At 44.1% G+C, this 27,823-nt stretch overlaps 1 protein-coding gene across 3 annotated transcripts in view; it reads right to left on the bottom strand.

Moving 5' to 3' along the window:
* The window catches only part of LOC126540205 (uncharacterized), a 52,369-nt gene that overhangs the window by 6,083 nt on the left and 18,463 nt on the right, over positions 1-27,823 (bottom strand). Inside the window, exons 1-2 of one of the 3 annotated variants that reach the window (XR_011892898.1) lie at positions 22,853-24,593; positions 14,942-15,659 (exon numbers count right to left, since the gene is read on the bottom strand). Coding sequence is in view for 1 of the 3 variants with exons in the window: in XM_072286613.1 (XP_072142714.1) it covers positions 14,942-15,041; positions 15,172-15,292 (221 nt within the window). In the remaining 2 variants the exon portion in view is untranslated. Of the gene's footprint in view, positions 1-14,941; positions 15,660-22,852; positions 24,594-27,823 lie in introns of those variants that run through there. The other 2 variants (XM_072286613.1, XR_008614442.1) reach the window with 2 other exon arrangements.

Genomic DNA, 27,823 nt, shown 5'->3' with positions numbered 1-27,823 from the left:
TTTGCAGTTTTTGGACCTTAGGCTCGAGGTACGCGTAGACATGTGTTCGGCTTACCAACCTCGTGCACAAAAGAGCTCTTGGCATTTAGGTCGGCTCGTACCAAAGTTGTAGAACGAGGAATTAATTCTTCTTGTATGGAATCAGCTCTCAAAAAATCGAGTGCATAAAATGCAGCATAGCTTTGATGATCAGGTGCGCCGACTTCTGGCAGCTAGTTTCCCTATGTTGCTCCTGACTGCAGTTGCCGAGGCCCCAATTCAGAAAAGCAAAAGCGAAAAGAGGGTGACCATTTAACATGAAATGTTCAGGTACATGTGGTGGTGCCTTATCTTCATAAGGTCACTCATCAACTCAAGAGAGTTGCTAGCAGGCATGGTGTCCCCCTGGCGTTTTCTGTGCCAAACAAGCTTGGTAAGCTGTGCTCTCGTACTTGCAGTGACAGCAAGGCAGGATGCCAAATCAAGCACAGGATATCCTACGTCCCGTGCTCCACTGGTGTGGTTTATGCTTTCCCTCTCTTATGTGGAAAGACTTACATTGCACAGATGGTGTATCAGTGAGCAGCTTAGGAAACATGAGCAAAAAGTAAATAATAATGCACACAAAGGGGCGCACCTAGGTGCCCATCTTAATTCTTGCTGCAATTGTAAACCACCATTTGATGAGAAATTGATCCTCGGCAGAAGCACAAATGAACATGCGTGGCTGGCCTTGGAGGCTTTCCACATAAAAGAAAAAGCAGACGACTGTATCAGTCATACCTCTTCGTCTCTGTACTCAGCCGAATATAATTTCTTGCGCACGTCTTCGGTACCTGGCTTTAGTGTGACATGATTTTCTGTGTCTTTTGTTGCACACGCATTAGTGGTCGAGTAGTGAAGGGTATTTATATGCATTGTCGCAAGAAGAATAAATCAGTTGTTAGTAAGTGCGAGTGATTGCCTCGTCTATTCATTGTTGCTTGTGCTGGGTCTTGCGCTGAATTTTTCACCTTCAAAATTGCATATAAAGGGTGTTTTTTTTTAGTTCCACCAATTTTTTAAGAATTGCCTGGGGCAGATAGCACAACTATAACTTGTTTTAAATTACTTCTACAAGAAATCAGAATGGTTAACTTAATAATTAACATAACCACATTAAATAAGTTTCTTTTTTCAAATTTGAGTACACCTAAGCACGTCTTACAAGACGTGAATGCAAAAGCATTAATGTCCGATTGAACGCCGCTGAGTGGTCCTTTCAGTAGTGAACTTCTCGCATGTAAGTGAGCGCATTAAGACGCTTGGCGCATTTTGATTTGGTCTCACCGAGGTGCAATTAGAACGCAGGCGAGAGCTTGCGAGGACACGAAGCGCGCGAATAACACAGGCTTCTGAGGGTGAGGGTGACCTGGCGTCACAGCGATGCCCTCTCCCCTCACGCAGTACTGCGCAGCAGGTCTTCCCTTTCACCCGTTCTGCTCTATCGAGGCCCGAGTCGGCAAGCACGACCCAGCATCATGAGTTCACCTCGCACACTCATGACATGGAATCGCAGCCAATGAGAAGTTTCGCTGCTACAGATGCCGCCGACTTTTTCACTCAATGGGTCATTTGACGCTTTCACATGAATTACGGCACATATTTAAATCTAAGAATTGTAGCTAGTGAATTTGCAAGGCTTTTTGAGTTGGAACGAATTCAAAGGATGGCACCAATTTCGAGATTTGGGCCCTCAAACTTGTGGTAACAATGTATTGTTGTTACACTTACTCTTTAAGACAGCGCTGTTTTATGCGTTGAAGCATAAAACTGGAATCTCAATGTATTTGGTCGGACACTTTGAAAATTAATTTCTCGAAACTGACGGAGTCCTGAGAATTCGTTCTATGTCGATTTGCCTTGCATACTCACTAGCTCCAATTCGTAGATAAAAATGTGCCATAAAGTAATTAAAATTTCAACAGCACAATTATGTCAATTATTCAATTAGGCATTTCGTTTTCTCATAAAAGTAATGGCCACCTGATTGAGTAATTTATATCAAGAGTTAGAACTGTGCCATCTGCCTCAGACAATTTTTAAAAATTTGGTGCAGCAAAAAAAAAAAAAGAAAGGACAACCTGTACTATTCTGAACACTCAAATTCCGCCATATTGTCAAATTCAGCATCGTGTCAGCTTTGATTGGCTCACAGAGCGACAGTGCCATCTTTTATTGGCTCAAAATACAAGCACGGCAGAAATCGAGGGCATCCAGAGTAGCACCCCTGGTTTGCTTTCTAAACTGGCTCGTTCAACTTGCACCTTTCGCAGCGTGAGCCAGAGTTGTTCACTCGGAGTAAAGGTACAATTCATTAAAAAAAAGTAGTTCCTAACCTGTAAGAGCGATTGCAAACTGAAAAAATATATATATACACGCCAGTAAACACGACAAACAATGGGAAAGGCTGGAAGTTACAGCTTGAATTTATGGCAGTAGAAGGACAAATATACCCTCCGGCAGGCCTGACATGTGCGCAAACAACCATCGCAAATAAAAACAAAGATTGCTTAATCTACTTAGTCACACCGAGCCGATAAGGTAACGCATCTCTTTATCAGTGAAGCTCAGACAAGTGTTACTGGCGCAAGTGTAATTCTGCAAAATTTTGCAGGAAGGCCTCCAGGATCTTCCTTTCTTTCCTGGTTTTTCCGCAGCCTATGAAGCTCCTGTGATCAAACACAGGGGTGCAGCCCCGATGTCTACGGTGGCTTGGCAGGCAAGCACTGCCACTCGTGGAAAGGGAAGTATTGTGTTCCTTGAGGCGATCATTGATACACTGACCAGTTTGGCCAACGTATGCTTTCCCACAAGATAAATGAATGCAGTAGATTACTTGTGTAATGCGAGGGCACAAGAATTTGACATCGTATTTCATGTCGCACGAGTCCCTTTTTCATGCTTGCTAGCCGATGCGGCTGCACAACCCACCTAATTTTTGCGGAGCCGAGAACACAGTGTGCACCCCTTACCTGCTCGCCACTTTTTTAATGTTGTGCGATACACAAAAAAATTCTGGAGCTTACCAACAATATGATTATGAGGCATGCAGAAGTGGGGAACTCCGGGATAATTTTGACCTCCTGAGGTTCTTTAACACGTATCCAATGCATGGTACGCGGGCATTTTCGCATTTCATCTTCATCAAAATGCGCCCGCTATGGCCAGGATTTGATCACGTGCCCTCGTGCTTAGTAGCGCAACACCGAAAGCACTGTGCCACCACGACAGGTTGTGCAGCTTGTGCATAAATGGGAAACCTACAATGTTTTTTACTTTTTCGAGCACAGCTCTTAATTTGTTCCTGCAGTGAGCGGCAGCAGCGTAACCGAGTTAACAAGCACAACTGTGAAAGATGAAAGAGCGAATGCGGAGCGGCAGATAAAAGACGCGAGCTGCGAATGGCGGTGACCAATGAGAGCAGCCCCTTCAGTGATGTGCACACAGGAAACTGATTTCATGCAGACTCGCCCGACCGCTTGATGCGTACTCGTATCTGGTCTCAGCCGGACCAGTCGTTTCATACTATTGTCTGCTCGCGTCAGCTCTCGCTCGTGCTTCTTTGGTTTGCTTGGTTTGGGCTCGTTTGCCCTTGTTTTGGTTTTCATGTTTTCCGATTGTTTTGTAATCTGATCCGATTGTATGCGCAACAGGAACTCTGTGGTACTTTCTGGAAGCCAAGTGTCACCAGAGATTACACTGGGACCTTCGACAAGCCATGTATAAAAGCCGACGTGCTTGACCCGCAGATCGGATTTTGGACGATTGCCAACTCTGCTACATGTCTCCCAAAAATTCTTTGCCTCAATATAGTGCGAAATGAAAACATGTATCTGCACTCAAATTTCACATTAGGGAGTATTGTAATCGTCAAAGATTTCATTTTTTTGCTTTTGGGCCCCCCTCATTTGCTTATTCACGTCTGGTTATTCATTTTCTTTCCTCCTCTGCGACAACTTCAGCTGTTTCAGCAGGGTCTCGGCGACCACTCTGGTATGCGGTCTGAAAAACCAGCTGACTTTAGTCTCCCTGCCTGCTGTTGGAAACTGGCCTGAATTGTGTGAAAACAGCTATTCTGCAGCCCATTCTGGAAACACAGCATGGCTGTGCCCCTCTTGTTAGACACGAGTGGCATGAGCTGTACAGCAGGAGCTCCTTCTTCGACCGTGGTGCCTACGACCACAAAAACGTGCAAATCTTCAGTGAATGTTAGTTCTGACAGTTAGTTCGGAATAACTAAGCCAGGCATCACAACTCTCGTTTTGCAGACATTAGAGTTCGGTCTCAAGATGCACGAAACATCACCCATGGGCACCCCATTATTGGTTCATCAACCTGGCTGTGCCGGTGGTTTCGGGCATGACTCTTGGCACCATGTATGGTCTATTTCCAACCGCGCAAGCAATCGCAGCACCTTGCTTCTTCCCTATGTCTCTCCGTTTTAATCGTGCATTACCAAAGGTACCTTCTGTGAGCAGCAACAAACAAGTCAAGCATTTCAGGACAATGAAGTGTACTCACAGGTGATTAGTCAACTCATTTCCCAAGTTAGCCGTATGGTCAGGCAAAGATACACAATATCCATTAAGCAGGGGTTGCCAAACTGAGTTTCGGCAACGGTATATTATGGTTCCACGAATGGTCCAAACGAATCCAATGCCACTCTCCCTTCGGTGAATTATTTTACATTAGACTTTAAATTTAACAACTAAAACCATAATCACATTAGTGGGAAACATAAGAGGGGGAAGAGAAGGAATGGGCTCCATGGCACCCTGGGAAGGCAGGCGGAGGTCCGATAGTTTGGGACTTTGACAAGATCATAAGAAACCAAAAGATTATGAAACCATAAAGGCTTCATTGGAAAATTAACTTCAAAGAAAGTACCTTTATTTAACTGTACAATTTATTGTTAATAATCAATCACTCAATCAATCAAACAAACTTTTATTTCTTCATGAGACATATGGTGATTATGGAGAAAAAGGCAAATTTCAGTTTGATGAGGCTCCCACCCTCTACAGAAATCAACAGCAAGTGAGCCACAGTAGACGTGTAAATATTATATGAGCAATTGCTTGATGGTTCAGTTTATTACAAAATTTATACTCCTAATGAAAAGGGAAATGAAAGTGGAAATACAACTTTCTTTAACTGACACAGATGTTCAGTGATGCTGCCAGGTGTTGTCTCCTCTGCTACAGCCAAGAAGACACCGAAACAGTAAATGTCATAGCCTACTAATGTGTCTGCAATTCTGATCGCATGCATGTGTGCATGTGTCACATACAGGCACTCTATTTTGGACATTCTGCCATTTTCTTCGAGGCACGCCACATACTAAATGGCACTTTTGGTTTCGTAACCTGACGCAAACTTGACATTTTGCCTAAGAAACTGAAGGCACTAAACCTAGCATTCTTGATAAAGCAAAACAGTTTTCTTCCTCAGTAAAAATAAAGCAGCTAGCTCAAGGCTTACAATTATTCCTGTTGATAATGCTTCTCACTTCCGTCGTCTGCTGCATACAAGTCGTCGTCTGCTTCATTAGCCAGGGAGTGCGCCCCCCGAAATGAGTTGTCGAATGTTGGCACCAACGCACATGTTTTCTACCTTGAGACAGCGTACGTGACCAACCATGCGGTGATGAGCGCAAGTTCTAGGCCGCATTTTCCCTATCTCGTGAAACGCAAGTGACTCAGCCAGCCTCTGCTGGCTAAGAAGTGACCAAATATCACCAACAGTGCTGTGCGTGCCTGAGGAATCCACTTGGCCAACACAAGCACTGGCGCTGCCATCGTTCACTTATTTATTTTATTTATTTATTTCAGAATTACTGCCAGCCTTCACAGAAGGCCTTAGGCAGGAGTGTGACGTACATTGCAAAAGAGCAAAAATGCATAATAATACATGCATAATAAGCTTAATAATACATGAATCAAGTAAAAGAGTACATAATAAAAGAAAAAGAGAACCAGTCTAACAATACGTGAATATAAGAAAATCCTACATGATCAGCCTGCTCGAGGACTTCACTGCTTACTCGCACCACATTAGGAGACTTCAAGGCACCGTCTTGCGTACATTTATTTCTGTAAATTAAAATGCCACCGTTGTCATAACCTCGGATGATGTTGAAAGTAATTAATCTTGATTACAATAGGAGCTCATCTCTGAAAAGTGCAAAAAGTCGCAGAAGGTTTGTAATGTTCAGCCAGTATTATTTCAAATTAATGCGTCTTGAAAGAAATGATGGCCCAAAATACAAATGCCAACACCATCCGAGAGCAATGCAAATGCTGTGAGCATGCGTTATGAAAAAAACAATTTCATGGCCCCAAACGACGGGGAAAATGCGGTGATACGCATGCCTCTCAGCCGCCATTGCACATGGCCGCTCATTAGCACAATTCACACGGCTCATCGCACCACAAATTTTGGCGGAAAATATCTGCTGTGGTGGCCCAGTGCTGGGGCGGCTAGAACTGGGACGTGCGAAAACCGGCAGCTCCAAGCTTGTCGGGATGCACAATCTTGCTGCAGTGGCGCTGTCCTCGAGGGCATGGTAGCTGCTCGCAGCGTCTGTGAGATGGCATTTGCGCCGCAAGTGCCATGCCACATGGTGGATAATGGCAGCCGTGCAACCGCCATGCATGCCAAAAATAGAACCCTAGGTGAATGACAACACAGCCGACTGCCTCCTGGCTAGTCATGGCTACATGTTCAAACTAATGATGCAAAGGCCAGGGACTCTATTTTTTACAAGCATAGTGGCTGCATGGCCGCCATTATCTGCCATGTTTACTCTCTGATTGGTTATCAAGAGGTAACGTGTTTGAAATTTGTGCCAGGAAGCGGAAGTTTTGCAAAATTCAATACTATGTTTTCGTCAAGATGATGAAACGTGACATGGAGCTGGAAATTTTACCAACTAATACATTTTTTCTGGTCCTTAGCAGCTATGTGTGACATTGGCACTTCAAAAAGAAAGTGAACGGTAGCTTGTAGAAGCCCATGCAATGTACCTGCAATTTCGCGAATATGTGGTGCCGGTACAATATAACCGCCATGTCAGCTTGCTGATTGGCTGAAGGTATGTCCCATGAGGGGTGCCACAGCAAGGGCCATTTTGTAAATGCCAATTTGCCGTTGTGTGACATTGTGAATGGCCATTATTGCAGGGACATTCGGCCATAATTTGTGGTGCAAAGAGCAGCGCAAATTATGCTAATGAGCAGCCACACGCAATGACTGCCGAGAGTCACCACATTTTCCCCATCGTTTGGGGCCATGAAAATGTTTATTCATAACACGTGCCCATAGCATTTGCATTGCTCTCGGGTGGTGTTGGCATTTGTTTTGGGCCATCATTACTTTAGTAAAGCACTTATTTGAAATAATATTGGGGGAACATTACAAACCTCCTCTGATTTGTTGCACTTTTTACTGCTCTGTTTGTATTGTAATCAAAATTAATTACTCTTCACATCATCAAAGGTTATGGCAATGGCAGCTTTTTAATTTATAAAGGGAAATGTACACAATGCAGCGCCTTGAAGTTTTCTCATGTGGTGCGAGTAAGCAGCGAAGTGAACAAGAGATTGGAGCACCAGCGCTTGCGTCGACCAAGCAGATACTTACGGTGCTCGCAATGCTATTGGTGACATTTGGCCGCTTCTCAGCCAGCCGAGTCGGGCTGAGTCACTTGAGTTTCACAAGATTGCAAAAGTGCAGCCTAGAACATGAGCTCATCTCCGCTGGTTGGTTGCATATGCTGTCTCAAGGTACAAAACAAGTGCGTTTACACCAATATACGATGACTCATTCTGTTTCTCAGGAGGGGGGCACATTCCTTGGCAAATGAAGCAGACGACGGGTTGTACGCAGCAGATGACGGAAGCGAGATGCATTTTTGATGGAATAATTGTACACCTTGAGCTAGCTGCTTTATTTCTACTGAGGAGGAAAATTGTTTTGCTTTATCAAGAATGTTAGGTTCAATGCTTCCATTTCAGTTTTTTAGGCAACACATCAAGTTTGCGTCAGGTCAGGTTACGAAAGCAAAACGGCGCCATCAGCACCATTTTGTATGTGTCGCACCCGCGTCACACCTCGAAGAAAATAGTGGAATGCCCAGAATAGAGCCCTAGTTCACAGGATCTCAGTGTAGCAGCCTTGCCCACTGGATTCAATATGCGGGATTGAACATTAACCCAACTTCTCGCCGAGGCATTCTACAAGGTTCTCAATGAGGGCAGCGAGCCTGTGCATTTATGTTGGGCAACAGCCAACATACCGGCAGCTGGTGAGGCGTTCCTGGAAAAACTAACTGCTCTTACAACTACACTAGGAAGATACAAGTCGGATAAGGTTCTCCTTCAAAGCTCTATATTCATTAAGTTCGCATTAACAGGTTTATTTTACTACAATACAAAATTAAATCCAATGTCTTATTTTGATTCCACTCCAAAACGCCAGTGCCGGTAACCAGTGTGACGTCACAGATTTCTAAGCATTTTTCCATACTTAGGCCATAGTGGCTCAGTAAAAGTTTTTAAGACAACCCCAGGTCAGCCTTTGGCTTTTCTAGAATACAATGTAGTTCATGTTTACCAATAAAAAAATCTAAGTAGACCCAAGCAGACACCGTCAAACTCGGGCGGGGAAATTCACAGCTGCGTCACCGCGCATCCTTTGTTTTTGTACCTTTTCTGGCTTATAGCAAGCCTCCACTCACGCTGAGAGCGATATTTTCAATAATGCACAAGGTCAATGTACTAGTTATGCTCAGAGTATACTCTCTTTAGTATTCCAAAGAGTATCAAAAGTTGGAATATTTTTCCTTCAAATACTTATCACAGGGGTGGGACTGCCCAAAGTCATTTTGGAGCAATTTTTGAAGCAAGAAAACTTGCATTTTGGAGCAGCTTGAAGCAAATTAAATTTCATGTTGAAGCAATTTAGAGCAAATAAAATGTCATTTTTGAAACAGTTTGGAGCAGACGAATCTGAAATTTGTTGGAGTAACGGAATAAGGAATATCGCAGCATACTTCGAAACTACAACTGAACACAAAGTAAACCAACACGAGCATTGTGCTGAACTGTCTTAAGCAACGTCCTAAGCTGAATTTTGAAGCAGATTACCCCAATACTGAGAGTGTCTAGAGAATTCTAATTTTGGTAATAGTGCCTGTTGATTTTTAATTAGTGGTATCAATCACAAAAAGTTGACAGTCACTTTAGCATGCGCTAAGAGGATGAAGCAAAAGCCTACATGCTCACGAGACATTCATTAAATTACTTGACTTTCTTACTAGAATGCCTTGTTACTATTACTTGTTTTCTCCCACCATAGATTGTGGGTATGAGTGTCTTATGCCTACCTTAATTAAATGTGTCTTAATTAACCTTACCCTAATTAACGCCAAAAATTGTAGTAAGGACCCTGGTCATGGGTTTGACTCCTGCCAATGGTCATGGGTCTGAGTGCCTTAATTACCTCTGTATTATTTAACTGCGCCTTAGCCACCATTGCCGAAACACCAAATGGTTGTGGTTTCGACTCCCACCAAAAGTCGAGGGTTCGACCCCCAATTCTGGTGCCATTGAATTTCGGTGCCACAACGCCGGATGGTCAAATTTTCGACCAATAAGCCATCTAAGGCTTTCTCTTTAAAAAACATGCATTCTGCAATAGTGAGTCCGAAATTTTGAAAAGTAGCCCAAGACGTTTTTAAAGCGAAGCTTTCTTTGCTGCTGTTGCTGCTGATGTGGGCTGCTGTTGCGCACACCGCGTTGCGTCGGGTGTGGTTCAGAGCGTGTATATATATATGACAGCGCGAGTAAGAGAAAAAAGGCAATGTGAGAAACTCGTTTTCACCCCACCGCATTGAATGTGCACAACGCCTTCTGGAGCTCCCTGGCCGTCGTCACATTAGCCGCTCAACAGCTGTAATTATCCGTGACTCCCCTCAGAAGCATTGCAGAAGCTGCGGTGCTTCTCTTTCTACTAAGGTGCGAGTCCAGAGGGGACACAGATAGAACTGTAGAGAGGAGAAGAAGGAGAGGGAGAAGAGGCAGTCCTAATATAAGAAAGGGGGGAGGTGACGTGAGAAGGCAAGGAAACCCCACTACTATACGACAGTGGTTGCGGGGAAACAGGATAAGCTTAAGTTCGAGATACGGTACAGTACGTTGCTGCTATTTCTGAAAAATAAACGCCATGCAAATATGTCAAGTGGGCAACTTACACAGGGTGTGCAGAAGCAGAGCCACATTAATTAGAGTGCAGCGCAGGATCCGAGAGACACTACAGAAGCAGCTGGCCATCAAATCAACACTTCTGTGGCCGCCGCATTAGCTTTGTGGTTATGGCATTGCTGGAGGTCGTGAATTTGATCCGAATCACGGCAGCCACATTTCAACGGGGGCAAAATAGAAAACGCACGTAGCTTACATTAAAGAACATCACAGTGCCAAAATTAATCCGGAGTCCACCACTACAGCTTGCCTCATAATCTGAGTGCGGTTTTGGAACGTACCAGCCCTATAATCCAATTCAAGTTTAATACTTCTGCCACAATGGGATGGGCCATGTGAGGAAATGACAACTCAACCCTCTCAGAAGCTGTAAAATATGGCGCACAACAACGCCTCAAGCAAACACCTCTCCCTGCGTGTTCTGTGTACTATGCAGACAAACAGCAGTGGTGCACGCAAGGTAACATCAACTCACCACTCTCGTGTTAGCCTAAACGTTGAAGAAATTAAGCTTTAGACATCAACATCACCACTATCATCAATCAAAGCATCCAGCATGGAAATCTTCGCCTACATCAGATCACACAGTGCGTGGGATCGACATAATTTTTTATAAATGCATTCTTCTTTAATGTCTCGACAGTGTGGGTGAAGTGCCTGGAAATTTGCTTCACCAATGGACCATACGGAGAAGCCAGAGTTATGAACTACTGTAGTTGATTAAAAGATTTTCCACATATTAGAAATAGTTTCACCTTGCCGCAAGGCAATCGGAATGCGGGGAGGTAGAAGAGTGCTTTGTAGATATAGCATACTAGAATATGGAAGAGTGGGTCCAGCGATGGCACGGCGCATGCCTTCCTGTAAAGCCGAAAACATCAGTGGCACTACAATCGAACTATACATTTCCACGCCAATGCTCATGATGACAGCGGAAAATGTTCAAATTATGCAGTCCAATCGACACGGTAACAATTTTTGGGTCATCGTACGTGACCGCATACCCAGAGAGCCACATCGACCCTCGACTAGTAAAACATAAAAGTAGCTTAATTTGTTTTTATTCCAAATCTGCCATTAGCCCTTCATGATAGGTCAAAATGGCTCGGGCCTCGCCCATATGGGCACAAAAACATATTCGAATAGTTTTACGTTACACCAGCCTTGGAGACAGAGACACCCAACCGCTGAACTTGCTGTGGCGCATGCCTCTTTAATATCTAGTTCGCTCGCAGCGCCCTCGGCCTACTTTTCGCTATTTTGCGTCTCTACTAGACAGTGCCGGGCCACTCGGCCCACACAACCATATTCTAGTGATATAACCTAGTAGATCCTAGCACACTCTAAATACAGCCACCCTGGCCTTTCCAACAGCAGCAACGACAGCCGGGAGCGGTCACACACACGTCGACCACTTACCAGAAGCACCGAAAAGTCCAGCATTATAAGCGCGAAAATTACAAGAAACTGTGCGGGAGCCACCGTCGCGTGGTATGTGGAATGTGAACGGCTGCTCTCTTTTATAGAGCAGTTCTTAGGCGCCCGTTACTGCAGCAAGCCAGGGCGTCGTACCTCGGCATCCTCGTAACCGAGCGAACAACCACAGCAAAAGGAAGAAAGAGCGAATGCGGAGCGCAGATGAAAGACAGCGAGAGCAAAGAGAGTGCGAGGAGGAAAGCGGAGGAGAAGGGTATGGCAAAAGCATCAGAAGAAAAGCATAGTGCCGTGCAAGACGGGCTCTGCGGCAACAATGGCTACAAGATGGCACCAGAGTAGCATGCGTCGTCTGTTCACCGATGATGCCACCGATACCATATATGGAAACAAAGCGCTGCGTGAACGGAGGTCTGTCTGTGGTGGCTGCCATGAATCACGGACACACGTCACCCACGCGCTGCCTCTCGCAATCTCCCTATCAGCGAGGCAGTCGCGTCACACTTCGCTCCGTTTGCAATGTGCCGCACGAGGCAGATTGTCTGTGTCAGCCAATATATTACAAAATGAAAACACGTATGCAGCTATGTTCACATTTCGCATTAGGGCGTATCGTAATTGTCGGCTAATTTTTTCAGCGAACAGATCCGCTCGCTGTTCGCAACCACTGCCGGAGCACACATGCCGAAGCCATTCTGGTACAGGGTGGCGCAATTTTGGTAAGTTTTCTGTGTTTGGCACAGGAGTTCAACCCCAGTTATTATTACTTACTCGGCTCCCGCCTTTGTTAATTATACTCAGACCATTGCTTACGGTCACTACAGTTAGATTTATCCCAGAAAATACCAAATTACAACTGAATAAAAGCTGAGCCTGTCTGGTCTCATGGAGCAAATCCAAGGGAAGTGCCATAATGCTGTACAGACAGCGGAGTCCCATTCTTGCACTTCATTGAACGCAACCATAATGGAATGTATTGCATCAGACACTGCAAGTTGTGTTTTGAAGAGTCGTGGAATTTTCTCACGTATATTCCAACTATCTTTACTTGACGTATTTCCCCAGCTGCCCCGCATGTTTATGAATTTCTCAAGTATTCAAGTAAGAAAAGCGGTGTCAAGTACGACAGAAGAGCAATTGCTAAAAGAATTCACATGCATTCCGCTTCATAACCTGGTATTGTGTACAAGATGTGAGAGCTAACGAGAGAAAAAAAACAACGGTATGAACTGGTTAAAAACAACAGCATAGCGTACCATAATACAGTCTACGGTCATTGCAATGGACCTGCGTACAACAGACTTTGGGATATAATGGACCATCTCTCTGCCTTAGTTTGTTCTGCCTATTAATGCAACGAAGTTCGCTTTTAATAGACCACGCTACAACGGACAATCGGCTACAGCAGACGAAATTAGCAGCAATCTTTTTTTCAAAATCAGGCATATAAACATACTTTTGCCGGGTCAACACAGGCTGACAACTGATTTGCAGGGGTCAGCCGATGACCGTGGCTCAATATTGCGCGCGTGAGGGAAGAAGGCAGTGCGAAAACGCGTCGTCTTCTTTCACATGTGAGGCACGAGAAGGGGGGTTCTACTCTAGTGGCTGCTGCTTACAGCGCGGCCACCGTATCAGTGCCAGTAGCTTCATATGTGCTGTGCTTTCAACGTTTAGTTTGCGTTGAAGTGACAGACAGCACGAAGATCAATTCGCATACTGCTGCTGCCTTGCTGCTTACCTTGCTTAATTTGCTATCACAATCGATGCTTCGCCTTTCAGGCGAAACTGAATTTCTTGTTTGTTTTTTACTTTGGACGTTAGTCACTCACTCTTTGCAATAAAGTTGTTAGACATCGCGACGAAAATTTCTGAAGTGAGGGGTTTTAGATATTACGGACTTCAGATAAAAGGGATGTTTTTTGTCGGTCTGTTGTAGTGAGAGTCAACTGAAACTCGCCCAACCAAAACGCAACACAGGAGCAGTGGGAGATGGTGCTGACCAGCTTTGCATTGGAGGATCAGCGAAACCTGATCGCCAGAGCCAAAATTTCCACCACCGCTGCTATGGCTCTGGATTGAAGGCTCCACCCACCATGGGGGTCCACGCCGAAGCGTGCCCAATCAAAATAAAGTTTTCTCTCTCTCCCGCCATCTTCCAATAGAAGTTGCTGCTTGCTGTTGGTTTTTCGTGCTTCCATAGCGATTTGGCTTGGCACAAAACTCAAACCTTATTATTCATTTGCATCGATAACAATAAATTTCGCTACACAATATACGATACAATAACAACGATATGAAAATACTCTATGATAACAACAAACTTGCTAGAACTAAATTTAGCGAGAAAACAGTGTAGCAGAACACACAAACTTTTCTTGATTATGTCATGACCTGCGACCGATAGGTATTCGACCAGGCTTTGCAAGTCAGCAAGGCACTACTACAACGCTTCGGGATATTTCAATGGTGTGGTTTCAAAAACCGCCATACAGACACATGTCAGATACGTTGAGCCGTGCTGCAGCCTATATTTGGTGACAGCATAAGAATGCAGTGGCAAATAGACCACAGTCCAGCTCAAAGTGAGCGTATAAATGTGCAAGCTAATTACATTCGCTTGCGAGCTTCTTTCAAGTATCTGCATCTCTCGGGAACTGCATTCGAGCATGGAGCCGCAGAGGACAGGCGCAGTGTGGTTTTGTGCGCAGAACGGGTACTGAATTTTGAGGTTGGTCATCAAGTATAAATTTGCTAGAATAAACAGAATAATTCTACAGTAAATAGACGCAGGTCATCAAGAATTATCAACCAAAACACAACCTTGCCTCATCATCAACACATGTAACAATGTCATGAGCCAACAGGGACTACAAAAGCATCACTAAGTCAGTTTGGAGTGGTATTCTTTCACTCTTTCTAATCGTTCAGCACCAGAAGATGGAATTTTACAGCTGCAGAAAACAAAGGCCCCAAGCTGTCCTTTTTCTTTATACCCACGCCAAAATCTCACTGGAAGTACGTCAGTCTGACGTCACAGATACATTCTCTAATAGTACAAAGTATAAATTCTAATATCTAAGGAATATATATATATGAAAACGAACACCTGTGGGCATACAGTACAGCTTCTGAGGTTCAAGCACTGACATGACAGAGTCGATCAGTTAACAGTGAAAACACACCTCGACTCAACAGGACACTGTGTAAGCGCACGCACTCACCATACTGTAGCACAGATATCCAGCAAGTGCCAGATACAGTTGCCTAAAACACGCAGCTGCAGTTCATCGTGAGAAATCACCAATCCCGGTCGATGGTCGTCTATAAAGTGCAAGGAGGCGGCATCTTCACATGTGTCTGAGTAAGCTCCAACTCCGAATTCATCATTCCGATGCTGTATCATTGAAATCCACACTACTTCCACATTTCAACTGCCAACTTAGCTACTCACTCAAAAAGTCTTCTTTCACTTGAGTGCTGACTGCCATGGCAAGGCTGACCTTCTTCAAGATATTCACCCACGTGTCAGCACAGGCAGGAAATCTCAGAACCGCTGAGCAGACGAGGTTCATCTCTCACCAGGTTGGGCGTCTGTTGTCTCACAAAGCCTGTCTTGAATGCCTGATGACTAATACGGACCACATGTAAATGACCCAGGTGGAGCGTTTGATTCATCGATGTGTCCTCGCATGTGACGACTGTAGGCACTGGGATCCGAAAATGCCGACTGGCAAAGGTGACATGCGTAGGGTTTCTCTCCTGTGTGAGTCCGAATGTGTCTTTCCAGGTGAGACTTGTAATACGTCCTGTACGGGCAGTAATCACAGCTATGCGAATGTCCTCCAATCCGTTTGGTCTTGTGCCTCTGTCCACTGCCCCTAGTTGAGTTCCACGTCGGAGCTGTCGCAGCAGCCCGGGCGTTGCGTGCTGTTGCCGCATCTGCATTTGATAGTGGGGAGAATTACTAGCATGTGCATACTGTACATCGTTCATAGCTGTGCTCGTTAGCACCATGCTAATTCGTGGATCTTCGCTCTCCCTGACAAAGTCATAGCACTTAACTGTAACAGATCAGAGTCCTTAGCAAGGTAGCCAGCACTAGCGTAGCCAGAAATTATCTTAGGGGGGAGGGGGGCACCGACTTCACCGGGGTCGGGAGCTGGTAAGTCCGCATAATAACGCAAGTTTCGGGGAGCGGGGGGGGGGTCAAGTGCCTAGTGTGCCAACCTCTGGCTATGCCAATGGTTGGGGCTACATTGAAATAGTAGCCATGAAACTTCTGAGCGTAGCAAAAAATGTAGGTACCATAGACTATGCATGAGTACAGTCACCATGCTGCGACTAAATGACCACTAAAGTGCACACTCATGCTGGTCAATGCTGGCATGAAAGACAACTTCAGTTGCTCACTCCGGAGCGGATGTACGGCATTTTAAACTCGGGGCACAAACGTTTAATGGCAGAAGGCGTAGGTGGAATTGTAGTACTGATTATGGCTAAGGCAAGCTAAAATATTAAGGCTAAACGGCAAACCACTTCTTATCATAAACTATCCACTAGGCACTAAGAATCGCCGGCAATATTCGGAAAATTTATATCGCTACATTCATTAGCTAAAGCTATGCAAGTAATTGACAACAACCTCGTAGCTAAAGATATCGCCAAAAAGTCGCAAATATGGCACAACGTAGCCAACCCTGAACAACCATAGCTCTTAGAAACTCGCAGAAATCATGCCCAACTTCTTTCACTTAAGAATAACAAAACACAGCAGACTGGAAAAAGCAAGCGACTGAATACACACGAGACAAATAATTATGAATACTAGAATTATCTTTAGGTATAACAAGGTGCACACAAAATCAACAGCACATGGGAAAAAGGCAGCAAAAAACATTTGCGCACGATCGGAATGGCACGGTGATAAACACCCTCATCAAGGAACCACAAACACATGCACATGACCCCGGATGTGCAATGCTCAACATTATCTCGCCTGCACAGGCACAGGTGCACAAAATAAACAACCACTCATCCAAGTGAGTGCTGCTGGAACCACGTGCAGAGCGAAATCATTCCCAAAGCAAACAATGTCCAAAGGTGCAACTTTACAGTAATCCTGCTTTCTCAAGCCTTTCTCTAAACGTCACTCCACCTTGACTCAAGAAAGTGTACAGCAGCCTGTACATGCGTTCCGTAGGAAGTACTCAGAAGTCATATAGAGGAACACTAGGCTTCAGGGTGTATACTACATTGGCACTTTAATTTCTAATTCCAGGTTATCCCTGGCTTGTTTTTATGAAAATTACCTATTAGTCAGGCACACTGGGGGCTCAGGCGCAAAGGAAAATGTGACATTACTTGCCAAGTTACTATGCCAGCCCGCAATTCGGTGTTGTCTACAACAATTACAGCAAGTAAGCTGTACATCGGGTGGCATGCATTATCAAATTTGATTTAATTGTGGGTTTCATGATATTGCCCTCACACGGCCAGTTTCATTCTAAAGAACCAGCGGGACGCCATTATTTGCAGATTGCATAGGCTAAGTTGAGAACTGGGCTTCCTTCTAGCACACCACTGGCTTTGCCGTGCCTACTGTAGGTAATAACTTCCCTGATTACAACCGATGTGAAAATTTAGTTTTTCATTTGAATTTTCCAGAACTGGCAAATCCCCCCAAAATTCCAGTTTGTCTCTATTGCAGTCTCCCTACTGGTGATCACTGCAGTTCAATGACATTCCATGTCGATTACTGAGCAATAGTTTTGCAACCATGTGGCCCTTAGCGTCTGCCCAAACGCACTGGATGTATTTACCAAGCAAGTCCTTGTTATAGGAGTAGCCGAGGTGCGTTATTCAAGAGAAATACTATCTGATGAAGGATGCTGCTGTACTCCACACAGTGGAGATGATGTCAAGCTTCCTCATTTGTGAATACGGGCCTTAGCACTCAGTTATGCTTTGCATTTAATGACACATTTGCGAGATAAGTCTGGATAAACAATCCTGATGGTGACGCAGACCGTTGCGTTTATGGCAGCCTTATTCACATGCACTCATGGCAACTCAAGCATGTTCAGCATTTATTACGGTGAAAGCCTTAAGTGGCTCGTTGCAATGGCTCAAACACCAAAAAAGCAGCATCTAATCCAGTGATGCAAAAAATTTCATCATTAGGAATGGCTCATACCGACATAAGCAAGCAAAGATGCAATGGCTGAATATGAATGAAGAAACGAAAGAAGGAATGAAAGAAAGAAAGAATGAAAGAACAAAGAGAAAAAAATACGGAAAGAAAGAGAGAACAAAAGAAAGAACGAAAGAGCCTTTAGATAGTGCATTAGGTGCTCGCCTGTAATGTGCCATTGAGGAGCTTGACCTACAGTGCGATATGTTTACTTCACGCTGCGGCTCGTTATGTCTTGCAAGAAGTCTGACACCTCCGATCGAATAACTTAATGCATTACCACGTGTAAAACAGGCTTTTGCCTTCACGTGTTATAGGAGTGTAACAAGCAGCTTAACTTTTAAATAATGCCTCTCTTTCTTTCATTGCTACCAAGAAGTACTACTACATACAAATCACACAAATAGACACACACGATACAAATGATGATTGTTACAAAATATGATGACAACCACTACTAGTCTGAGCTCAATGTGGTTTTGGAAAACTTGGCAGTTTCACCCTAAGGGCAAAGCACTGACAGCGATAGCAATGTCTAGCGCTGCGCTTGTACTCCTTGGACAATGTTCTAAGTATATGCGGGTGCGACTATACACAGATGCAACATACACGGGTGCGCCAATATTTCTGGTGCCTTTAAAAGCACTAACATACCTTGTAGTGCCTGTAGTGGCATCACACAGGCACCACAGTGCAGCCCATAAAGAGCAGCCCATAAAGAGCAGCACCAGTGAAACCTTCAGATTGCGGGCACTAACATTGCTTTGCAATTTTTGATAGTCTGAGAAGATTTAAGGTAAAAGGCAGGCACTGCGAGTAAAATGTCTTGTGACTTGCTTGCGCACTGCAATTCTAAAAAATTATAAGGAATAATTCAGTCAAGTGCATAAGTGCAAGTGCGTTGGTGGTTGACTAGTATAGCCTGTACCTTGCATATACAGTAAAGATAAACATATAGCATATAATATAAATATATACTGGCATTGATGATGAAAATTCGCCTGAAGTGTCCATTTAATTGATATTGCAATGAAACGGAAAGCTGAGTGAGATGCCAAGGATTTATGGTTTGGACAGTTGAGGAGTTACGGCTAAACAGGGACAAAAAGAGTATGTTGTCCCTTTAGTTCCTCGTTTGCCGTGCTTTCAATGCCTAACTTGCCAAACCACAAATCGATGTGGTATGTACGATTTCACATAAAGCAGAAAAACTGCTCTTGTAAAATCAGGACAGGCACCCACACAAAGCTTAATGCAAGGCACGATTCGTAGCTGTTTCTATGCATAATAACGAAAAATTTCAAAAGATTTTTAGGGCCATCACGAAACATTCTGAAAACCAAGCACTAGCACTGCTTCAAGGGAATACACTTTTTTTTTTTTCAACGAGCAGCTGTTTTTGGTGTCACGAGACGAGACGGGTGTGCAGTTTTAAACCTTAAGGAGCAAACAGGAGCTAACTGCCACAGAATTCCTAACAGGACTTGAGTGGCATTCACTTTAGGTTTGACACCAAATCTGTCCTGGCCTGAAGTTTAGACGAAGTCTGCTAAGCTTTGCTGAAAACAAAATCGGAGGATATTCTTAAGCACCTCACGAAACTTGAGCTTTTTGCAGGCCTGGAAAATGGCATTCAAATGCTTAAGGGTTTCCAACAGTTTCAAGGACAGCTATGAATCCCACCAACAACACAACACAACTTCAGCGCATGCCAAAGATCTATGCTAAGCAAATGGGGTCCACATAAGTGTAAAGCACTTCTTCTTTTCAAAACTCTCTGGATATCTCAAGATGTGATCCATGTCGCCTCTACAGTACCAATGTACCATCATCCAGCATGTATCCTGAAAATGAAACAAAGTTCATGTTACATAGAGTAACAAAAACCTACAGCGAGCATGACGGGCTTCACAATGTACGACCGTTAACATAACGGTGGCAGCATTTAGCGGGTTCAATGAAGGTTGGGGGGGGGAGGAGGCAACTGCGGCTCGTAGCACGGTGTTTTCTTAGTACATTTAATTATCTTTTTTACCACAGTCAGCCGGCTTACTCTTTACCTGAATGTGCAGGACAGTGACAATCAAAACTTATTCTTTAACAGGACCAGGGGATGAGCACTTGCACCCCACAAAGATCTCCCCCCGGTAAAATGCACAAATACGGTAAGCTTTCCTCGGCATTATATTAAAGGTTGCTGGAGACCCAGTACAGTGTAAAAACGGTAATAAGCACCGGGCGCCATTGCACAGGCTAGAAAGGTGCACATGCCCTCCGAGTGCGGTAAGCCTATTAAGTCTAATAATAGGCTTACTATTAGATCTTATCTATTAGATAAGCCTATTAGGTCACGAGCCGATTCAAATACTCCATGGGAGAAAACTGTTCATCCTGGCTGATCCCTACCCCGGGCCAGTTGAACCATTGGGCAGTGCACACACCGGGCGCCCCAATATGGGCTGGAGCACTCTCTTCTCTGGACATTTTAACTCGTTCAAGTATTCCACATGCCCTCACGCGAGGTGAGCTGGACAACTCTCCCACAAGGGTGGCGCGACCACTGTGCAACTGTGGCCTATATAACACCCATCAATGGGTTCAGGAAACCGGGATCACCACCACGACTGGGGACCTAGATAGACTTTTGACAGTGTGGACACGGACTTAGTCATTCAGAAATAATGTCTCTATACCACCAGGATACCTTAAGGCATAACTGGCATCGCAGTTATTTATGTTTCCGGTAAACTTCATCGCGATTAGCGGCAAATATTATGCTTCAGAAGGTTTAGAAAAAGTCATTTGCTCTTGTATGTCAAATTTTTTTCATTCACGAGACATAATAACTGATTCCCAATTCGGCTTCAGAAAAGGCAAGTCTGCTGAGACAGCGTTATTGACAATTAAAGAAATTATTTTCCACAATATCAATAAAAATTTCTTCACAGCAGGCCTCTTTCTAGACTTCAGCAGAACTTTTCACTCCTTAAGTCATGAAATTTTATTGCACAAACTGTGCATACACGATATTCATGGTACCCCACTGGCCTTGGTGAGATCTTACTTATCTAAGCAATCACAACACATTTGTTTAGGTAATCACATGTTGTTCTTTTTACCTGTTTTAAGTGGTGTCCCACAAGGGAGCTTGTTAATATTCTTGTAATATTGTAATATTGTTGTTATTGATAATACGATAAAATTTGTGATATACATGGACGGCACCAGTATGCTTCTATCAAGCCCAAACGCAGACGAATTAATTACCAGGTGCAATACGTTATTACAACAATTATTTCTTTGGACCAATATAAAATTTAATAACAATTAACACAATGAAATCAAAAGCTACAATTTTCCAAGCCATAAATAAAAATATCCTTCTAACACAACCACTTGCCTATGCCAGTCACGAAATCAACATTGGCAGTGAACACAAAATTCTTGGTGTCATCTTATCTTCTCACCTGAGTTGGGATCAGTAGGTCACCAATGTGTGTAAAAAGCTGCTCCTATAGTTGGTGTACTTGCTCGCTGTCGATGCATCCTTCCGACAACATACAGGTGAATGATGCCCTTTTCGCACCAAACCTTAACTATTACAATTTAGTGTGGACGACTATGGTGGACGACTATGACTAAAGCAAACATTGCAAAACTTCAGGTTTTACAGAACAAGATTATTTGCCATATATAGTGCCTGCTCTCGATTATACATTGTCAACAAGACCTGCATTAAATAAGTACCGTACTTCCACTGTTGAACACATGTATGTGTTTCATATTTTGCGTTCCTTTTATTTTGCTTCTGATGTTTTTAAGCAGTTTTTAACAAATATTGCATGCTTAAAGCCTAGAGTTCCTACTGTGTATACAAAAAACAGTGATAGCTGGTATGTTCCAAAGTGTCAAAATAATTAAAAACGCCTAACATTGAACTACAATTTACCAACAAAACCAGTACAAGCATGCTATAAATATGTCATTGCATGAACTACACATGTACTTTGTAAACACAGGGTAATAGTATTGCTGTGTTCATGTTCTATCATATTGAAAGTGTCTGGCCAGGTGCTTACTTATTTTTCTTTTATTACTTACTTTACTTACACATTATTTGAAAATTAAAAATTTCATGCTGAGCTAGAAATGTTTTCAACATAACGAGAACCAATGTGCGCGACGGTCAGCTTATTTGTTGTTTACCTTTTTTTAAATTTATGTACAATAATGTCTGTTTTTTTTGCCATCTGCCTTGTAAGAGTTTCCTGGCCTTGTCAAGCTGCTGATAGCACCTTTTAGCTGGCAAACCTCTCCAGAAAGTTTTGTTTGTTTGTTTCTTTTGTCTCCACACTTTCTGTGAAATAAAGCGCATTGAATTGAATTAACTGAATATTAGCATTATGCATGTAAAATTGCAATCACTATGGCAAAAAGAAAAGTCATAGCTTTGCCCAAAAGCAGAAGCAATGACAGTGATAACAAAGTATTACATAACTACACGAAGCAAGCATTATCGGTTGCATAAAGTGCAGTCGACAACCACTTACAAGAAAGGCGTCAAGCGTGCACATTGAACAGATCTCACTCGATGGCTATAAACACTCGCTGTCACAACGCTTGCATGATGTTGAAAAGCGGATGGAAGCCAACGCTTCGTGCTGCCTCACTTCAGCACGTCCTGGAAACGTGAGATTACACGACACTAAACACACGGCACGTGGGAAGACCACGTGCATGAAGCCTTCAGCAGCAATAAGCCAAGGCTTTGCAGCTGCCGCAGATGGCCTCCAACATAGGGCACATGGGCCACGTATAGGCTCAGCCATGCCATGCGCAGCCTTTGCTTGGCTACAGGAGATGTGCGCTTGCCTGCTCACCCCCCCCCCCCACCCCCAACTCACACTTTAGCAGCCACTTGATCACTTTAAAGCACGCTCACCTCACCTCCCCCTCCCCCTTGCATGCGGAAAGACTGCGTGCTGATGTGTCCAGTCTTCGTACTACCACTGCCGAGATAACACAAGCCAGCATCGTTCTCAGCTCACTTTCAAACACTTTTTCTCGCACCCGGATCATATGGCACGCAGGACACAATAGGATCTCCTCACACTTGGACTTTATACAGAACATCATGGCTACACCAACGGGGAAAATTTGCCTGAGGTGCCCCTTTATTCGTTATAGCAATAAAAGTGCAGGTTACCCTCAAGCTTTAGGAAATGTAAACTTCACAAAAGTTGTCATGTTCATAGTGAACGCTCTACACAGTGCCCACGCTCTAATCGCCTTTGATACATCTTTCATTTCGTGACCAATTAAAGCAAGAATAGGCTTTCATAAAAAAATTTCTAGAGGGAACTTTGATGCTGCAATCATTCAGCTGTCATGGGAATGATGGCATATACAAGGATTGGTTCAAACTTCATACTTGTGGCTTCAGACGTGTGGCATTATTTATTGCACTTTATCTTTCCAAATTTCCAGGAAATAATTTTTTTAAAGGCGTAAGGCAATAAATTTCGGTGCAAATGCAGATACACTGCGAATAGCTACAATTTATAATGCATTTTTAGTTCAATTTATTGTTAAAAATGGTCAACTTGCTGTCACTAAGTCGTACATATGAAGGCAGGAAGAAGTTAAGGGAATTCAGTGTACTAACCAGCATTCCCATGCTGGATGAACATCCATGCTTGCAGCGCCCATAGACGCTAGCACAAAAGTTATCTCTGGTTAATTTTGCAGGAAACTACGATGGCAGATACCGTGTGGCACTTGATTTACACAGTGGTAACAAGCCTGCCGGAAAATTGATGCACTAGCAGCAAAAATGAGGCAGCGATACGTTTCACTATAATTAAAAAAAAAACATCTGTCAGAAACCATTTCACAAGGGCTGTCGACGTTAATGCAATTAGCATTGAAGCTGTGTAGCGACAGATCGTATTGCCACTGCTGAAACAAGTCATGGATGAGGCGTGCATGTAGCCAGGTTCCTCTTGCACGCTTTCCTCTGAGGGAGCCTATTCCCTCTCAGCCTTTAAAACCTGCTTGCTCTGGATACACTATGCCATCAGTGGCGCCATACCGAAGTCCGTGTGTCGCATATGTCTGAATAAATAAGACGCGGGATTCAATTCCGCCCAACACCAAAGGAAACTCTAAGCATTTATTTTTTCTTGAATAGCTGCATATACCCAGTGGCATGTAGCCAGTCACCTAAGTTGGCATGAGGGAGGTTAGTTACAAGCATACATACTGCAAACTGGGTGAAGTTCCCAATGGATGCTAATCGTATAAAAATTCTGTTTGACTTCGAACAGGTTTTATGGGATTAAACTAAATTTAATACGCCCTAGCAGACATGCGTGCAAGTTTCAACAGATCCTTTGAAAGTTATACCGGACCAGATCAGACCGTTCTGGTGCTAAAACATTTTCATATAGCACGCAGATCACACTATGCAACTACAGACAGCTTCAGCACAATAACGGGCTGAAAGACGAACTGCTCCGTAGCCATATTTGGTGTCTGTGATCACGCCGTGTAACTGAGCAAATAGTCGTCAACACCACTTACCGCTGCCCTTAGAATGTATACCTATCGTTACTTACCTGCGGAACCAAAGCTTCAAGCCTAACAAATAAACATGAGCAGTGAAGGCCAGCTCACTCAATTAATGATGGAAACGGAAATTATCAGCTCAACCTTTTGAGGCAAAAAGACAACTCAGTGAATTAGAGGGCTAACAGGTGCAGACAACATTTATGGCTGTGATCAGAGGAAGATGCAGAACTGCGCAGACTGTGCAATGCGTAAGGTGGCTAAATATCCTCTTGTTAGAGAGCAAGAGAGGGAGAAAGTTCAATGATATCTGTAGGAAGTGTAGCAAGAGAGTTCGAAATGGAAAAGGCAACAATGAAAAAAAGGATTAGGTGGTGTGATGAGATTAGGAAATTTGCAGTATGATAAAGATTCATTATGTCGGAGTCTATTGACAAAAGACAGGGGTAACTGGAAATCGCCCTGTAGGTGACACAAAATAGGATAATGATTATTGTGGCACATAAACTTGTCTTTATACATGACTGTAATGTGCATTACATGTGATTGCTTTAAATAGTATGACGCACTCGTCGCGCAAAGAAGAGCGAGTGCATGCAGAGCGGATGGACAGACAGGCAAGTGTGTGGACAGACAGAGGTGCTGGCAGGTGGTCTGGACGGTGGATGGACAAGTATATGTAAGCAGCCAGATACACAGCTGGACACAAGGGCGGACAGAGGAACAGGATGGTGGGCTAGCTGGTGAACCGACGGACATGTACAGACACACTGAAGACGGGCAACTCGGTGGACAGACAGAACAGGCTGGACAAAGGCGCGGAGGGTTGCCTGGACACAGACTGACGTTCGTGCAAGTGGGCGGTTCAACTAATGGAGAGACATGGACGAAAGGACAGATGGGCTGGCGGGTAGATAGATGACGAATGAAGGAGCGGGAGGGCAAGCGACGGCACAGAAGCACATGCGGGGGAGCAGACAGACAAGCAGGAGGGTGAGGGGGCAGACAGACGAACGGCTGAAGAATGAGTGGGAGGACACACAGAAGGCTAGGCATGCAAGGACAAAGATAGCCAAGTGAACAAACAAACGGACAAAAGGACGGACACACAAGTGCACTGGTTGGATGCATATACAGATAGACAGGCAGGGAGACGAACAGACATGCACGGCAGGTATACAGAAAAACATGAAGACGGACATACTGCCAGGCAAATGGGCAAGAAGACAGATGAGGGGACCAACAGATGACAGGCACATGTGTAGATGCACATGGGAAGAGATGTCCGCACAGACGAAGGTGCTGCCGCATTGTACTGAAGATCATCATCATCATCAGTCTGGTTACGCCCACTGCAGGGCAAAGGCCTCTCCCATACTTCTCCAACAACCCCGGTCATGTACTAATTGTAGCCATGTCGTCCCTGCAAACTTCTTAATCTCATCCGCCCACCTAACCTTCTGCCTCCCCGTGCTACGCTTCCCTTCCCTTGGAATCCAGTACTCCAGTACTGAAGATAGGTGTCGCCATACTGTAAAGGGTTTCTTAAAGGAACAGTTGCATTTGAGATAACAATGTTCTAAAGAACTTGGCAAGTGATTGAAAAATCACATATGCACCGTACCATAATCCTGTTTGTTCCTATTTGGTTTATATAAACACAAACAGGATTATGGTACAAAGCATATGAGATTTCCCAAAATATTTCCACTATTTTTATGAGCGATACCACACAACATAAGCACACAACAAATGCATTCCTTAACAGCCCAATGACACCTTAGGCCACAGTTCAATATGTAAAAGTGCACCTAAGCTCAGTTCCCACTCGAAACAGTCTCACCAGCAAGGACTGCTGGTCGATGCATCTTGCGTATAGGTTGGTGAGACGTTGGTGCAGCAAGGCAGTCGCTGCATCCGCTCGACGAAAACAGGCTTGGCACAGGACAAGTCTTGCAAGATGACTACGATATTCCTGGCCTCCTATGCATGTTTTTATATACATAGTATGCGCACTATATACTCCAAATAAATGTGGGTTGTGAGTTAGTGTGTGTCTCGTGTCTATTTCCCTGTCCCATCTAATGTGCGTGCTTTTGTTAAACCTGCAAAGACAGACTTGTTTCGGCTCCTTCCCATTTGGGGAGCTTGCGCTTGCTGTAGAGCACACTCAACTTTACAGAAAACATACCTCGACTGGCCCCATTACTCAGTCGAACCTTACCAATCCACTCAAAACACGAACCCTGTGTCATTCTTGCTTTGTATCAAAACACGAACCTAATGATGAATCACGTTTTGCTACTCGCGGATCATCCTTTGTTATAGCCGAGTGATTGTCACTTCCAAAGACGTGGCCATCAAGTTTTCTGTCTCTGTAAGGTTACAATACCAACTGAGCCCGGCTTCCCACGACTATCACACACTCTAGCCGCAGACAGCTGCCAATAAGAACAGCATTTGCCTCAGCTTCTTGGTTGCGCATAGCAATAAGGGTTTCCAGCAGAAAGCGCTGCCATGGACAGGAGGAAGTGCGTAGCCTTCCGATCTGTCTATTCCAGTGCTTTCTGCTGGAAACCCTTCTAGCTCCCTATGCTCCATCAGAAATGTAAGGTGCACATGCAGCTGGCACATTTCCCATCATGACTTTGCATTGGGAACGGAGCATGCACTTTATTATAAGACATGTTGTAGACCCTCCACACAACGGTCCCATGGGCACTGCCATGTTCATGTAGTAACACGTCCATTGCATGCCTCAGCTGCCTCCATGTTTACAACAGATGTGCATGATGCCGGTGCGGTTCAGCAAACCTGTGTTTCGGTGGATATCATAGATGGTGACTGGGTGGACGACACGAAACTTTGGCCATAGCTTCAGATGACATATGAGTGCTTTCGGAGTTCATTACGCCTTGTCCAAAAGGCGCAAGCAGCATATGCGGTGCTTGTATTAGAAACAGGGCTAGAAATGTATTCTAAGCTGTCGAAACTTTCTACTTATAAAATAAATCAGTATCAGTGTCTCTTGCTCTTCATTCTTTATTTGGCAAACACTGTGAAGAAGCCTATTGTCATGTTTCTGACTCGGTAATGTTCGTCACTGCAGTCACTACCTGATTGCTTATTTTCAGTCCAATCTCTTACAGGTGTGCTCAGTTGCAATATATATTTGTTCTTGTTGCAGTGCACAAGGCTTGTAACGTAGATGTTCTGGACACTGTAATAGCTTGTGGCAATGACGTATTATTGCTAATCACTCACTTACTCCTGTGTACCGTCACAAAACGTCCTGGTTCTAACATTCACATGCTGTCGGTGTAGTCGCTGTCACCCATGGTTCGGT

Source organism: Dermacentor andersoni, chromosome 2, assembly GCF_023375885.2.
Source record: "Dermacentor andersoni chromosome 2, qqDerAnde1_hic_scaffold, whole genome shotgun sequence".
NCBI classification, from domain to species: Eukaryota; Metazoa; Arthropoda; class Arachnida; order Ixodida; family Ixodidae; genus Dermacentor; species Dermacentor andersoni.
The sequence above is the reverse complement of the archived record's forward strand: the minus strand, read 5'-3'. Positions and strand labels throughout refer to the sequence as shown.